The 17,854-nt window shown below is 33.0% G+C and overlaps 1 protein-coding gene across 4 annotated transcripts in view; it reads left to right on the top strand.

Moving 5' to 3' along the window:
• jp (junctophilin) overlaps nucleotides 1-17,854 on the top strand; it is a 367,551-nt gene that overhangs the window by 329,907 nt on the left and 19,790 nt on the right. For 3 of the 4 annotated variants that reach the window (XR_012755451.1, XM_075358619.1, XM_075358620.1), the window contains exons 4-5: nucleotides 5,266-5,439; nucleotides 7,632-7,966. Coding sequence is in view for 2 of the 4 variants with exons in the window: in XM_075358619.1 (XP_075214734.1) it covers nucleotides 5,266-5,439; nucleotides 7,632-7,966 (509 nt within the window). In the remaining 2 variants the exon portion in view is untranslated. Of the gene's footprint in view, nucleotides 1-5,265; nucleotides 5,440-7,631; nucleotides 7,967-17,854 lie in introns of those variants that run through there. The other variant, XM_075358622.1, reaches the window with a different exon arrangement.

The raw sequence follows: 17,854 nt of genomic DNA, 5'->3' as shown, positions 1-17,854 counted from the left end.
TTCTCTCTGGAGTGTAATACGAAATCCGTATTTTATCACCAATAACAATCGAATTAAGGAACTCATCACCTATTTCTGTGGACTGCATCAAAAATCCTAAAGCATATCCCGTTCGGATTTTTTGTGACGTTTGGTTAAGACATGCGGCGCCCAACGTACACAAACCTTTCTAAAGCCTAAATGGCCATAAATATCGCTACCAATAACAGCTCTTGAAACATCAGGGAAAAGAAGCGCCAGATCGGAAATCGTTGAGCGATGACTTTTCTGATTTCATCATCGATGCGTTTCAACAAGTCCTCGGTTATCGAGGGCCTCCCATAACGTTCTTCATGCACCTTAATTCTGTTATTTCTAAACCTTTCTCACCATTTTCGGACGTTTCTTTCATTCATTACATTATCACCGTACACAGCAACCAACTGCCTATAGATTTCAACCGGCTTAACGTTTTGATGGTTGAAAAACGTATGAGTCGAGTACACAGTCGACAGCAAAATCAATTTTCCTGTTCATTTTATAACGTAATAACTCACTAGTAATCAAAGATACAACAATGCGACAACTGATAGACAACATACAGTGTGTACATTACTAGCGTCGATATGAACGGCACAGGTTCATAAGCCAACCTTAAGTAGAGAAATTTCCCAGCGGTCTTTACTTTAGAGATATCCCTCGTACATGTCTTGACACTTCTAAGTACAATCATACCTAACATTATGGACTATTACCCACTTCTAAATACACAATTATTCATAAGTATAAAACATTTTAAGTGATTATAAACAAGTTGTTGCTGAAGATAAACAAAAGGGATTTTGAATATTGGTATCCCTAAAAAGTTTTTTTATTAAGTCAGTTGCCAGGACAGTCAAAAGTGGCAACCATGGCAGATGGCATTCATATTAATAGGTTGGCTCTGAAAAGAGTAGTCTGGTCTGTGAGCTTCTGGAGTTGATAACAGCAACAGCAGGGCAGACCAACCGGCTACCCACAGTGGACAGTGGTCGACTGTAGTGTGACAACTAAGCCCCTTGCAATGAGCATCTTCTTCCTTTTTTACTTCTTCTTTTGATATCATCTAGATCTTTCTCTCAACCTTGTGTGATGTGTACAGGTTGTGAAGCATACTGTTTTATAACTGACAAGCCATAGAGATGGAAGACTTGATTAGCTGATTTAGCATGCGTTATTGAATAGAATAACAATTATTCTGATTGGTTGCTATGGCTCAATCCATCACACACCATTTGAGTGTTTGTGAAAGAATTTCCCAAACAACTGCTTTAATAGTTGTAGCGCAATAATTTGTATTGGCAATCATAATAAAATTATGAAACAAATTCTAAACTGAATTATGTTAAAATGAAGGAAAACTCTCTAATTTTTGTTTATGGAGATGACCAATGTGCCCTCCCCTACAGATGTGGCAGATATCTAGACAATATTACCTTTTGTCATATGTGTGTGAGACTGTCACAATCATCAATAGTACAGCAACACCACTATGATTTCAATGAAATTCCATGAGATCAGTTGGAAGTGGAAGCACAAAAATGGTATTCTTCATGAATCGCAGTAAGAAAAAATCATGCAGTGCTAAATCCACTGATCAAGCCAACAACTGCATTAACACCCTTTCATTGTGATTTGCACATCCTACCCAACATTGTGACATGTTTTCATTGAGGTACTATGTCACATTGTTATAATACATGGTCTTCTGTCAGCATAATGCATAGCGACTTTCTGAATGCCTGTATATCTAAACTCACAGGAGCCATTCTCATATTCACTCATGCTATTTTTGTTACTATTGCCATTTAGAAATTCCTTTTAGCAAGAAATCGTAGCAATACTTGGGTGTGATTGTGTGCTTGTTATCTGAAGAGGTCAATTTCATTTAATTGTATAAAATTTAGTATTTGTTTCAAAATTTGTAAATGGTTACTATTTTAAATGATTAACCAACTAATGAATAAGCCAATATCCTTTTTTTACATGTAGATTACGTTTATGTTTATTTTTTTAGTATTTTAAATTTTAAATTATTCAGAAAGGGCTATTCAGGAAGTAAGGAACGTTTCCACCTGACGCCGCCAGGCGCACGCCAATCGCGTATATATTGGTGTGCTCGTGCTCGGCACCTCAGTCAGCCCCCAGCCGTGACAACGGGAACATCTCCGCACTGCCCGTTTTTTTATATACAAATTTGAAATGTGTGCTGCAATCCCGCCAGTTGTGAGGTGCGGTCTGTGATTAGTTTTCTGTTGGCAAAAAACTTAAAACCAATAGAAATTCATCGGGAACTGTGTGAAGTGTACGGGAACAACGTAATGAGTGAAATTTCTGTCAGGAAGTGGTGCATTCAGTTTAAAAATGGCCGAACAAACGTTCACGATAAAGAGAAGAGTGGACGTCGATCAGCATTGCGAGCATTGTGACTGACGATCTGGTCTCCAAAGTTGACGAAAAGATTCGTGAAAACCGCCGTTTCACAATAACTGAGCTTTCTCTATGTTTCCCACAAATTTCACGGACTTTATTGTTTGAAATTGTTTCACGGAAGCTAGGCTACCACAAATTTTGTGCAAGATGGGTGCGTCACTGAGTGGTTGAGATCACAGGCGGCAGAATTCTATGACATAGGAATTTCAAAGCTTGTCCTTATATATACAGCATATATATATATATATATTGTCCTTATATATAGCATATCTAGAAGGAAACAAGGCTACTCATTTTTATCTTGGGTACAGAAAGGAAGGGATATAATTTCTTTGTATAATTTTTTAGGTATTAATTTAAAAAGAATTCATTCCAATTAATTAAATAAGAAAGGTGTACCACAATTATATAATACTGGAAATTTGTTATTACCAAACTAAATTTATAAATGCACGTTATAACAATAAAGAGTTTTTCTGCCAGTTAAGAGATGAACCAAGGAGAAAAAATCACGCACAAATTGAGCCTGTAAATTAAATAGTCTGTCTGTTTTTACTTTTAATGCTACATAAATAATGAAATGGTCTATACATAGAATGTACACTGCATTAGTTCTGTCATTTCAAACTAAGTTTGAATGTTTAGATAACTTCAGTATTAAACTAGAAAATCTTCAAGATAATGGAAAATATTATCAGTTTAGCTGTTTTATTTTTTCTCCAACCAGTTTTCTGGCTACTGCCAAGTCTGGGAATGTCTTTATAAAGATAAATGCAGTTACTACTACGGGCTTGCCAGGCTTGATGTTGCTGCAATGTATGGGTAAATGTGCCAGTAAACATGTAATCTTGAACAGACTCAGTTTGACCACTCCTAAGACAAGTGGTTAATTGAAACCCAAACACCAAAGATCACCGGTATCCACAGTCTAGCATTGAAATCCATACAAAAGCAACTGTCTTTACAAGAACTCAAACCTTAGAACTCTCGACTTCAAAAATCAGCAAATTTGTGCTGAGTTTAATCACTAGACTTACTCAGCCTGTTTTAGCTGTTATTTGACAAAAAAGTTAGGTTTGTACATTATTGTTGAATTATAGAAACTAATTCCAAATTTCATACATCCAACAAATTCTCAAAAGGAAAAACAATTTTAGTAATTCTCCTATATAAGTGGCTTAAACAATCAAGGAGTGTCTAAACATCAGCCAGTATTAAAGTTTTTGTAATTAATTTTATCCAATTAGATGTTGTATATTCTTTTGCTACTAATAGGAAATGATTTTTTGTTTTAATTTTTATTATTTCTTCCAAATACCCATGGCATATCATATCAAGAAACATTAGTAGTGAAGCAGATTAAAGATGTAGTCATTTCAGAAATAATGTACTCTCTTGATGGGCTAAGAATTAACAAAATAGATTTCCATTTCAGATACCAAATTCAGTCAGCACTTGATACCACTTGTTCGTAAGACCAGCATTTCAGTTCTTATCTAGTCAAAGAAATACCAAAGTTGTTTTCTTTTACTTTCCTTTTTTGTCTATAATACTGCTTTTAATTTTATTACACTTAGAACAAATATGGAGCAGTAGTTAATATGTATCCCGTACAACCAGGGAGGGAAATTGCTGAATTTCCCTTCAGCAGTTTTTCTATGAAAGTAGAACTGTAAATCTGCTAGATTAGATAGTCATTATGTTGATTTATACTTTCACAATTCTTTTATATTTCAATCACTTATAACTTACCTAGACCTTTGTGTAATAACTTCAAATTGTTATCAAAACAATTTTTACCTAAATTATCGTTGCTTATTTGTGGCACTTCTTGGATGGTTTTCTTTCAGTATGTTTTAATAATATTATAATTAAGAATTACTCAGGGAATTTTCATCTTCATGCATTATTTGTGAATTCTTGTATTTCATATAAATACTTAATGACTTATAGAAAATAAATTAAAAGTTGGTATATATAGTCCAGAAAAAATTGCAAACTGATTGGGAAGTAGTATCTATAGTTCAGGAATTCTCTTCTGGAGGAGAAATAGTAATGATGTGTTTTTCTTTTCTTTAACAATTTTTTTTAACATTATTTAAATTCTAAAGGCATCAACTCCTGAAATCATTAATAATAAATGTCAACAGTATGTCATTCATAACGTATTACCAGAAAGGAATCAAAATTAAGTTAAACATAAGTTTTATTTGAAGGTATTTTAATTAAATGTAGATATATTAGGAAATTATATTAAGAATCCTGTATCAGGATGTATTAGGCATCCACTGGTAGCATCCAGATTGTTCATTAACAGCATATTAGATAACTGTTAATACTATGAATTTTCTAAGTATTTATTTCTAGAGAAGTACCTAGATAATGAAAAATGACCTAATTAAAAATTAAAATTAATTTATTAATTTAATTTAACATTACTATATTTTTCCCAGGTGTTTTCCCCCAGGTGATCAGTTAAACATTAACTGCTCACCAATTAATGTCTCTCCACCTCTTTCAATAACATTTTTATTTTACTGATCAGATAATCCTGTTATGGCTTAACTAGAAACCAAACTAAAATCCTTAGAGATGAGCAATATTAATATTGCTCTTGTAGTTAGCTATGAATTCATTAAGTGAATTCATTGTATCACGTGAACTGAGCTGAACTCATCACAGTTAAAATAATATTACTATTGAGTCCAATTATTATATTACAGATATACAGAAGTTAACTTAAATATAAGTTTTGTGTATAAATATTTGTGTGTAAGTTTAACTGAAACATAACATTTGTCAAATAATTTCCAGGGTTTAAAACTAAAAAAACAGCGTAGTACAGGGGATTTAGAGAAAAGAGGTACATCTGGAGGAAGTATTCGTAGCACAGGCTCTAGTACCTCATGGGTTTCAACTGAATCATCTCATTCCGGAATCACATCTGCATCGATGCACACTGACTCTAATGCAAGCTTCGTTGTAGAGGTATTCATTGCATTCTTATTTCTCATTTAACTTAATAATGTTCTGTAATACTGATAATAGTAAATAAAACAAAAGTATTTTTTTATTATGAAGCTGGCGATACACAGGTGTGTAGATTATCAACATTATGATGGATTTACATTTATTCTGGCATTGTATAGACATTGCATGAACTATGCATGTGTAAAATTATTGGTCAGTCATCACAGTTGACTAAATTATCTCAGTTAACTGGCAAAAATATTGTACCAACAGATATTATTACAGGGTTAATGTGTCTTCCTTCCACTGATACAAGTTTGTGTCTTTGTTGCACTGATGAAAAAGTGTACATCCATTAAAAGGTAAGCACTTCCATCTGCTTTTCTATAATGTTTATTTTTCAGCAGACAAATATACTTGTATATCGTGTTTCCAATCTATCTAATCCTTTCCTTCTATGAAAATATAGCTGATTCATTTAAAGGTCACCTACCTCACTTTGTTTTCTTATCTCCCAACAAGGGAGCAGTAAAACATAGTCAAAATTAGATCTGAGTGATATGACCTACATTTAATTAAAAAAGTCGGTTGTGTAATTTTTTAACTTGATTATTTCTCAACAACAGAGATTACTACAGTTGAGACTTATTTGCATACAGAACCCACTAAGGAAACATACAAGTGTATTTTGCTGAAACATTTCCTAGTCTGATTATTTGCCAGAAGTGCTGTTTTTCCAGTAAAAAGTAGTACACAAATTTTATTAGCTAAATTGTGTAAAACAGAATTGGTGACTAATTTTAAATTGACAACCAATAATTACCAAACTGGAGATCCTCACCAACATTTTTAAATTGAATTATTTCTACTTCAATTAAGTATTTAGAGAACAATGTCGTAAAATCAATTTTAAACATCTATTACATCTATTCCTACTTCATTTATTAAAATTAAAGCAGTATCAATTCACACACAAACAAAAATACTGGAGGAACCAGAAAAGGGTAAGTCACAGAGATATTGAATTACTATATCTGGCTTTTACACAAAATTGATAATGATGAATTAAATTATTTGGTTGAGTATTATTTCAAGACTGATGAAGCATAGTTTTACCCATTTGGTCATGCTTGATATTGATCCACAGAATCACTTGATATTGATTTACAGAAGACCCTCTGAGTTACATTTAGCTGTTTTATGATGTAATTGGTATATGCTGTGTTAAATTTCCAGAAACAGTATTGGTGGCCCTATATATATATATATTTTTTTTTTTTACTAGGCAGTGAATAGTCATGTGTACATCAGAATCTTTGATGAATTTAGTGCACAATTGATTAATGATGAACAAGAATACTGTTACTTTCAACAATGGTATAAAGCATCACTTAGCAAAGACCAATTCATCAAACTTCTACAACGGAACAAACTGTTTTCCCTTACCAGGTATTTTAGTAGCGATTTAAAGAGGTATTGCATCACAAATCTGCATTCTTTGGATGAACTGGAAAATATCACAAATACTCTGGCTTTAAATGAGATCTTTTATAAATTCATTATATTTATCAATAAAAGTGATCAAATACTAAGATGTATCAGCACAAAAGAAGTAATCTTTAACATATGTTGAAGATATATTTTTTTTATATTTACTTTTTATGCAATTTAAAATAATTTATTTTCTTATGAACAAAGAATCAATTAAATATGTATTGTTGTTCTTTTCATTATACCAAATCATGTGAAACTGATTGCAAACAGGCTGCTTTTAAAATAAATAGAGATTCACTGCTCTATTCTAACCACATAGGACTGTAAAAATGTAAAACAGAAAAGTCATCCAAATTTGAATAACATATTTTCTTTACTAATGTACAACACCAATTATAATATTTTATTAAAAAAGTAGATTAATTCTGTGTGGAATTGATCATTGTTACTAATTCAGCAAAATCAAAATTTTGATTCCTAATAACAAGTAGCTTTTAAAATAAAAAAGTTTAAAGGCAAGTGTTTTTTTTTTAATCTCTAATCAAATTTTCTGTAACTATTAAAAATATTCACCTATAATTTATCATTTCAAGAGTAAATTCTAAGATATTCTACCTACAAAAAACATTTGTTGAAAAAGACTAATGCATAGATCATATCTGATTCTTTTAATATATGTAATAAAATTTTTAAGAGACTCTCTCTTAATATTTCAGGATGAACATTTAGATGGTAATGTAACAGAAACATATATGGGTGAATGGAAAAATGACAAGCGCTCAGGGTTTGGAATTAGTGAAAGATCTGATGGTTTAAGATATGAAGGAGAATGGTTTGGTAATAAAAAATATGGTTATGGAGTGACAACATTTCGTGATGGTTCCAAAGAAGAAGGGAAATATAAAAATAATGTACTTATAACATCGCAAAAAAAGAAACACCTTTTCCTTATACGATCAGCGAAATTTAGAGAACGAATTGATGCTGCTGTCAATGCTGCTCAGAGAGCTTCCAAGATAGCATTACAGAAAGCAGACATAGCAATTTCAAGGTTTGTGTTTTTAGTTTTATTACATGTCAATAAAATATAAATAGTCTTTATTAAGAAATTTTTATATAAAATTTAAATGAATTAAAACTGATTTTTTTTCTTTTTTAACTAACCTTAATAATATTAGCATTGTAATAAAGCAATAATATTATTATTGTATAACAACTACATTTTAGAGGTCACCATGACAGCTGTATTAAACTACTATTATTAAATATAACTAACAACTACTATTAAATGCAAATAACATATACCATATTTCTTGTTCTTTGGTGTTAAATGTCATAAAGATGAGAACAATAAAAAATCAATGTAATTTTTCCAATAAAAAAGCAAGTAATAATTGTTAGTGGGTAGTGGTTGAGAAGAATGGTTTTATTTTAGAATGCCTCCTCTATGAATCATGAGACCTTGCCGTTGGTGAGGGGGCTTGAGTGCTCAGGGATACAGAGTAGCTGGACCGAAGGTGCAACCATATCGGAGAGGTATCTGTTGAGAGCCAGACTAAGGAATGATTCCTGAAAGAGGGCAGCAGCTCTTTCAGTAGTTGTTAGGGGCGTGAGTCAGGACGACTTAAACGGCCGTATCAACATCACTCAGTCCTCTGAGTACTGCGCAGCTGAAAGCAATGGAAAACTACAGCTGCTTTTTTTCCAAGAAAATGTGGCTCTGCATTTTCACATATACAATAATGGAGGCGCCTTCCTTGGTAAAATATTCCGGAGGTAAAATAGTCCCCCGTTCGGATCTCCGGGTGGGGACTACTAAGGAAGGGGTCACCAGAAAATTAAAAAATAACATTCTACGAGTCGGAGCGTGGAATGTTAGAAGCTTAAAAAAGGTTGGTAGGCTAGAGAATTTAAAAAGGGAAATGGATAGGGTAAACGTTGATATAGTAGGAATTAGTGAGGTTCGGTGGGAAGAGGAAGGCGACTTTTGGTCGGGTGACTTTAGAGTAATTAACTCAGCGTCAAATAATGGGCAGGCAGGAGTAGGTTTCGTGATGAACAAGAAAATAGGGAGGAGAGTGGAGTATTTCAAGACGCGTAGCGATAGAGTCATTGTAATAAGGATAAATTCAAAACCTAAACCGACAACGATTGTTAACGTCTATATGCCTACAAGCGCCCATGATGATGATGAGGTAGAATGTGTATACGAAGAGATTGATGAAGCAATTAAACACGTAAAAGGAGATGAAAATTTAATAATAGTTGGAGATTGGAATGCAAGCATTGGAAAAGGCAAGGAAGGAAATATAGTGGGTGAATACGGGCTGGGCAAAAGGAATGAAAGAGGGGACCGACTTATAGAGTTTTGCACGAAGTATAATTTAGTAATTGCCAACACCCAATTTAAAAATCATAATAGAAGAATATACACTTGGAAAAAGCCAGGCGATACTGCAAGGTATCAGATAGATTATATCATGGTTAAGCAAAGATTTAGAAATCAACTCGTTGACTGCAAAACTTACCCTGGAGCAGACATTGATAGCGACCATAATTTGGTGATAATGAAATGTAGATTGGGGTTTAAAAACCTGAAGAAAAGGTGTCAGATGAATCGGTGGAATTTAGAGAAGCTTGAGGAAGAGGAGGTAAAGAAGATTTTTGAGGAGGACATCGCTAGAGGTCTGAGTAAAAAAGATAAGATAGAAAATGTAGAAGAAGAATGGGAGAATGTTAAAAAGGAAATTCCTAAATCAGCAGAAGCGAACTTAGGCGGAATAAAGAGAACTGGTAGAAAACCTTGGGTTTCAGACGATATATTGCAGCTGATGGATGAACGTAGAAAATATAAGAATGCTAGTGATGAAGAAAGTAAAAGGAACTATCGGCAATTAAGAAATGCTATAAACAGGAAGTGCAAACTGGCGAAAGAAGAGTGGATTAAAGAAAAGTGTTCAGAAGTGGAAAGAGAAATGAACATTGGTAAAATAGACGGAGCATACAGGAAAGAAAATTTTGGGGTACATAAATTAAAATCTAATAATGTGTTAAACAAAGATGGTACACCTATATATAATACGAAAGGTAAAGTCGATAGATGGGTGGAATATATTGAAGAGTTATACGGAGGAAATGAATTAGAAAATGGTTTTATAGAGGAAGAAGAGGAAGTTGAGGAGGATGAAATGGGAGAAACAATACTGAGATCTGAATTTAAGAGAGCATTAAAAGATTTAAATGGCAGAAAGGCTCCTGGAATAGACGGAATACCTGTAGAATTACTGCGCAGTGCAGGGGAGGAGGCGATTGATAGATTATACAAACTGGTGTGTAATATTTATGAAAAAGGGGAATTTCCGTCAGACTTCAAAAAAAGTGTTATAGTAATGATACCAAAGAAATCAGGGGCAGATAAATGTGAAGAATACAGAACAATTAGTTTAACTAGTCATGCATCAAAAATCTTAACTAGAATTCTATACAGAAGAATTGAGAGGAGAGTGGAGGAAGTGTTAGGAGAAGACCAATTTGGTTTCAGGAAAAGTATAGGGACACGGGAAGCAATTTTAGGCCTCAGATTAATAGTAGAAGGAAGATTAAAGAAAAACAAACCAACATACTTGGCGTTTATAGACCTAGAAAAGGCATTCGATAACGTAGACTGGAATAAAATGTTCAGCATTTTAAAAAAATTAGGGTTCAAATACAGAGATAGAAGAACAATTGCTAACATGTACAGGAACCAAACAGCAACAGTAGCAATTGAAGAACATAAGAAAGAAGCCATAATAAGAAAGGGAGTCCGACAAGGATGTTCTCTATCTCCGTTACTTTTTAATCTTTACATGGAACTAGCAGTTAATGATGTTAAAGAACAATTTAGATTCGGAGTAACAGTACAAGGTGAAAAGATAAAGATGCTACGATTTGCTGATGATATAGTAATTCTAGCCGAGAATAAAAAGGATTTAGAAGAAACAATGAACGGCATAGATGAAGTCCTACGCAAGAACTATGGCATGAAAATAAACAAGAACAAAACAAAAGTAATGAAATGTAGTAGAAATAACAAAGATGGACCACTGAATGTGAAAATAGGAGGAGAAAAGATTATGGAGGTAGAAGAATTTTGTTATTTGGGAAGTAGAATTACTAAAGATGGACGAAGCAGGAGCGATATAAAATGCCGAATAGCACAAGCTAAACGAGCCTTCAGTAAGAAATATAAGTTGTTTACATCAAAAATTAATTTAAATGTCAGGAAAAGATTTTTGAAAGTGTATGTTTGGAGTGTCGCTTTATATGGAAGTGAAACTTGGACAATCGGAGTATCTGAGAAGAAAAGGTTAGAAGCTTTTGAAATGTGGTGCTATAGGAGAATGTTAAAAATCAGATGGGTGGATAAAGTGACAAATGAGGAGGTATTGCGGCAAATAGATGAAGAAAGAAGCATTTGGAAAAATATAGTTAAAAGAAGAGACAGACTTATAGGCCACATACTAAGGCATCCTGGAATAGTCGCTTTAATTTTGGAAGGACAGGTAGAAGGGAAAAATTGTGTAGGCAGGCCACGTTTGGAATATGTAAAACAAATTGTTGGGGATGTAGGATGTAGAGGGTATACTGAAATGAAACGACTAGCACTAGATAGGGAATCTTGGAGAGCTGCATCAAACCAGTCAAGTGACTGAAGACAAAAAAAAAAAAAAAAAAAAAAATTTTAGAATGCATTCAGTATCAGTGAAAAATTAAAAACATAGACATTAACACAAAAATCATGGCAAATTTCTAAAATAGGAAATCGTTACTTCTCATTTACTATCTGGTTTGAGATCATATAAAAACTGATATTTACTGCCAGACCTTCAACATTTGTGTGGTAAAAAAAGAAATATTGCAACACAGTAGTAATACTCATCTGCACATTATTATAACACAGAGACCTAATTGCAGACCTTCAACTGAGAAGTTTTGTATCATTCTTCGCACAACTTAGATCTTACATCAAGTTACTTGCAAATTTGAAAGAAAATCTGGCACGAATTTTTTTTATATTATTTCAATATATTTCTATATACTATAGAAATACATTGCATTATAAAATAAAAATATTCTAGATGAAAGCCCATAGACATAGTTGTAGTATTTGAGGTACTCCAGATACCATGTCACTAAGTTAATTACCTAATGTTATTTTAGTTGATTTACTTCAAAATGTGGTAAGATAATTAAGGCCTAGACTGACCATAATGTAATTTGGATTTTTTGTCATCCATTGTGAAAGCACCTATAAATATGAAAATAAAAGTCATATATTTATGATTTTCAACATTAGTAGATTAAGATCTATATAAAAATATTGCACAGTTCTTTTTTCAGCCATAGTGGAAGCCTTTTTTGGCCTCTTCAGCTGAACCGGTTTTCTGCCCTTATGTTTTAGTAGTCCTAAAATATGCCCTTCTTTCCCAATAAACAGTAGAGAAAGTGAGACATATACATCTTGCAGAAAGCATGAATTTTATTAATTTTCAAACTTAGCAGATATAAATTGAATGTACAACTATGATATTAATATCCAAAAAATGCTTGCTAAAAGGATTAAGTATTATAAATATATATTTATTTATCTATTATGAACACATAGGATCACTTATCAGTCAGTCCATTATCCAAGTCTCTTCGATGGGACTGTTTGGACCTTGCAGTCTTCCTATTACTGTTTCATACGTTCCAATCTTTGTGCCCTTTCTAGTGTTGAAAATGTTCATGTTGTGAGATTCTTTCTTGCGAGTGTGAAGCAAGTGTTATTGCCCTTAATTTTTTCATTAAATTTTACCTTGCTGTAGTGTTTTTGATGTAAGGCCAATTTCCTTCAGATCTTCTCTTATTTCTCTGATCCATCTGCATCCTGTCTTGGCGTCCTTTGAGTCAAGATTGTACTGTACTAACTGTTTCAGAAGTCTTGAATCTTGCATCCTCATGAAATGTCCAAAGAATCCTAGTCTACTCTTGCACATGGTATTAGTGATGGGTTCTAACTCTTTCTACACAACTTTGTTGGGCACAATCCAGCACTACCCTTCTTTCTGATACTTTTTATTGATGCAGGTTTTTCCAATTCTTCTTTCGATTTTCTGAAGTTTGTCTGTCTTTGATTGTTCATTCAGGTTGAAGAGTGTTTCTGCTGCATAAGTGGCTTCTGGTTTTAAGACTGTTGTAATCTCTTATTTTTGCGTTTATCAATAGGCATTTTTTATTGTAAGTGTACCAGGTTAATTTTTGAGCTTTAGCTAGTTCATTTCTTCTTATTTGGATCAAGGTTTTTTCATTTAGATTGTTTGTTATTATTTTTCCAAGGTATTTAAATCGGGTTACTATTTTGAATTTATTACCACTTACGTTTACTTCTTTTAATCGTGTTGGTTTTTGGGGCATAATTTCTGTCATTTCAAATGATATTTAGAGACCAATTTTATTTACGATATTTTTAAGTTCTAATATCTGTGATTTAGCTTCATCAATGTTGTTTGCTAGCAGTACCAAGTTGTCAGCAAAACAAAGAACCTTTTGTTTGTTTTGATTTTTCGGCCTATTCTTATTTTTGGGGTCATTTTTTGAGCCACTCCCTCATTACCTTTTCTAGAAGGCAGTTGAATAATAGAAGTGAGAGCCCATCGCCTTGGTGCAGTCCTGTTTTGATCTCAAGTGGTTCCAAGAGCTCACCTCTGAATTTTACCTTCGACTTAGTATTTGTGAGGGTCAGTTTTATGATGTTTAATAATTTTTTATGTAGTCCGAGGTATCTTAGAATTTTTATTAGTGATTTTCTGTGGATGCAGTTATAAGCTTTCTTGAAATTTACAAATGTTATCACCATGTCTCTGTTTCTTTTCCTGTTGTAATCCATTATTAGCTTGAAATTCCGGTCTGGACAGCTCTTCCAGAGTCCGAAACCTCTCTGGTATTCTCCTAGTTCTATCTCAAGTTGTGAACCGATCCTGTTGAGGATAATTCTTGAAAGAATTTTGTATCTTGTGTCAAGGAGAGAGAATCCCCTGTAATATTTAAGGTCTGTTTTGTTCCCTTTTTTGTGTAGTGGCTGGATGAGGGCTGTCGTCCAGTGATCTGGTAGTTCTTTGATCCAGATGTTGACAAGCTGTTGATGAAGGGCAATTTTTGCTGATCTTCCTGCATTTTTCCAGATCTCTTCAATCTTCTCCTGCTGCTTTGTAATTCTTCAACTCACCCAGTGTTGGATAGACTTCTTTTATTGTGGGAGGGTTGAGGTTTTCTGGTGGTGTTGTTATTAGAGTGCTGTGTTGAAGTTTAGGAATTCTGTCAGTTCTTAGCAATTTAGAAGTTTGTTGAAATATTTAGCTAGGATTTTTGCATTGTCTTTATTGTTATGAGGTGTTTTACCATTTTCATTCTTTATTAGTAGAGTTGGGGTTCGTATATTTGGAGCTGATTTTTTAAGGTTTTGTAGTAGTTTCTCAACTGTGTTTTATTGAATTCTTCTATTGACTTCAGTGTGTCTTTATGGTGTTGTCTTTTTATTCTCCTTAGGGTTTGGGTGGTTTCTTTTCTTTGTTTTAACAGATTTTAGAAGGAATAGATTTTTTAATAGATTTTCTGATTTTTGGAGTTGGTGAAATAACCATGCTTGATGTCTTTTCTCCACTAACAAATACATATATATCTCAGGTTAGCTAAATCATAGTGAGCCTTTGGAGGCCAAATGAGAATACATTTATTGAAATTGGAAAATAACACTATGAGACCATATTTACACCATTTTTTTCAATGACCTTCTGCCATTTTTCTGGCAACACCATTATCCCATCGCTAAAGATCTTTTGTGAATTCATGTCAAAGAATTGACATGTGGTTTGCACAGGCCTCTTTTGAAACTAAGTTAATGCCATTCAGGGAATTTTTCAGACTAAGACAAATGATAGTCTGACAATGCTAGGTCTGCTGTATGGTGGATGCATTAAAACCTCCCATTCAAGTTCTCTCAATTTCTGACCGGTCATTAAAGATGTATGCAGTCTGGCAATGTCAGTATGGTATATAACATTCTTTTTGTTGACCAGTTCTTGCCTTTTCATTTGAATTGCTAAGTGCAATTGTCCTAATTGTTGACAGTACAGGTCTGTATCTATCATTTTGCCTGGCGGCAGCAGCTCGTGTTGCAGAATGCAATTCCAATTCTATCAAATGCACAACATAACCTTCCTGGGCATCACTGTGGGCTTTGCCACAGACTGTGAAACTTCTCTGTGCTTTACCATGATCTTTGTCGCACCGTGTTCTTGTAGATTATCCACTGTGAAATCAACTATAATCAACTGTAGTTGATGTGAAATTAACTGCTTCAGAAATGGCTCAATTTCATTACATTTCAGTAGAGATTCACAGATAGAAATTCAGTCAAGTAAATTTTTCAGTCATATCATGTGGTACCCAAATGTCAAATTTCTTTTTGTAGTCAGCTTTCTCCAAATGGTTTAACACTGTTTGGTGATGGATGTATAGGTCATGGGCAATGTCATGACTGCTTACACGCCAGTCTTCCTCAATTTTTGCCGGAATATCATTCACTTTTTCCGTGATTAGTCGCTCACTACAAGGAGTAACTTGGACATCAAAATTTTCAGAATGAAAGTGACTGAACCATCTTTTGGCTGTTGCTTTTGTTTTACATATCTTGCTCATAAACAGCACAAATTTCTTCATAAGTCTATGTAGCATTTGCGCCTTAATCAAAATAAAATTGTAAAATATAGCACAGTTTTGCAGAAAGTTCACTCATCTTCACAGCACAATACCTTACATCTGAGTATAAGAATTCCAATACCTTTTGCACATCTACTAGTTTCCAGTGCCAGCTGTCAAATGACGTTCAACCATACCCACTGCGACTCAAATACCCTGAGATTTGGAACACTAATTCTATCTCATGCGCAAAAGGCTCACTTTTAAACTACCTATTATTATTTTTTAGACTACCTATTATATATATATATATAAATTAATTAATGATTAATTCATCATATAATCTTTTGAAACTTGTGCATGAGAATATAAAATGGAAATTTGTAGTATATGAAAACTCCCTGACTGGGATTCGAACCTGGGACCTCCAGATGAAAGGCTGAGATGCTATTACTCTGCCATGGAGATCAGCATATTTGAATTAAAAATGTTAAAGCAATTTTTAACTCAAACAATTGTATAATTTTTGGGAATTACTAATCTCCATTTTTACTTCCTTACACGAAATAAAGAAAGTATTGTGATCACAAAAAATTTCGGTTTTCAGATTTCAACGGAAATATCAATTTTGACCATCCCTGAATCCATTTTGACTAGTTTTGGTGTAACGTCTGTACGTATCTTGCATAACTCAAAAACGATTAGCCATAGGATGTTGAAATTTTGGATTTAGGACTGTTGTAACATCTAGTTGTGCATCTCCTCTTTTGATTGCAATCGACTGAACCAATGTCCAAAAAAACCCAAAATCCAAATTTTTTTGGATTTTGGACTTTTTCTTAACTGCAGTAATAAGCCCTCATTGAGAGCTTTTCAACGTTACATCATAAGTCAATGATTCCCAAATTGTGCGCTACGGCACCCTGGAGAGCCGCAGCTCTTCACAGAGGAAATTAAATTATTAATTTAATGTAAATAAAGTAAAAAAAATAATGAAAATACATGAGTCATATTTATTTTTATCTCTTACTTAGGTGTAATCATACTACTCGGGTAGTCATACTTACTTAGCGTAGGGTGCCATGGAAAATTTTTAATTGAAAAAGGATGTCATGACTCTGAAAAGTTTGGGAACCGCTGTCATAAGTGGTACTTCTTTTCATTGGTTCCAGAGTTACAACCAAATAAAATGTTAATTAATGAAATATTTGGATCTTACAAGGAAAGGCAGAAAAATTTGAATCAGACTTCATCTCCTTTTTTTAACTTTTATTTTAGCTTCTTTTTAATTTAAATATATTGATTTATTAATAATTATTAACCCGTGATTGTAAAAAAAAGTTTACAATTAATATTAATTCCATAACAACAATCAAAAAAATATGAAAAAAATCAGAAGTTATTAGTGAAATAAAATTTTATGTACTTTAAAAATGTGTAAATGCAATTTAATAGGCATTATTACTTTGCTGTATATGTAATAGATTGGGTGAAACACCTGATTATTTAATATTAATTGAAAATTGTAATTTAGAATCGTATTATTTTTGGATTTTCTAGTTTAATTTTATTTAATTACTGGAATTTCTGTTTAATTTTGTCTACATTGAAGTTAACTACAGAGTGACTGAAAGATAGACCCTCACAAGAACAACATATACACTGAGGCATGCATACCTAATCTTTAATAAATTGCAACAAATTCTTATCTTTTAGTTCATTACTCCCCTCTGATATTATCAAACAATATTCTCCCTTAGTCGGAGTTGAACATCATTTCGTTTAATTGTTTTTTGTTGCCAATCATTTAATCGCTTTCAATGTTTTTATTCTTTCTTTGTTTGCAAAATTTTCTTCCTGTTTTTTTTTTGGTTTATGGCATTTTCTTCCTTTTTATTCTCTCTTTGGTTTTAACATTTTCTTCCTCTTTATATTTCTTCCTATATTTATATTTACTCTTAATTTGTTATTCTTCCCATGTTCTTAACATATTCATATTCATCTTGTCACTTGACAAGAAAATATATCTTCACAAATATATCTTGAGATATATTTCTTCATGTTTTCTTTCTTTTCCTGTATGATTGTTTCTTTTACATTTTTGATTATTCACCAAATAATCCAATAATAAAAACTGAATATTCTACACCATAAGGTTGAAATTAACATTTGTAACCAGTATATGAGAGTTCACTAAACGTAATAGTTTAATTGTTAT

The sequence above is a fragment of the Lycorma delicatula genome, chromosome 2, assembly GCF_047948215.1.
Source record: "Lycorma delicatula isolate Av1 chromosome 2, ASM4794821v1, whole genome shotgun sequence".
NCBI classification, from domain to species: Eukaryota; Metazoa; Arthropoda; class Insecta; order Hemiptera; family Fulgoridae; genus Lycorma; species Lycorma delicatula.
The sequence above is the reverse complement of the archived record's forward strand: the minus strand, read 5'-3'. Positions and strand labels throughout refer to the sequence as shown.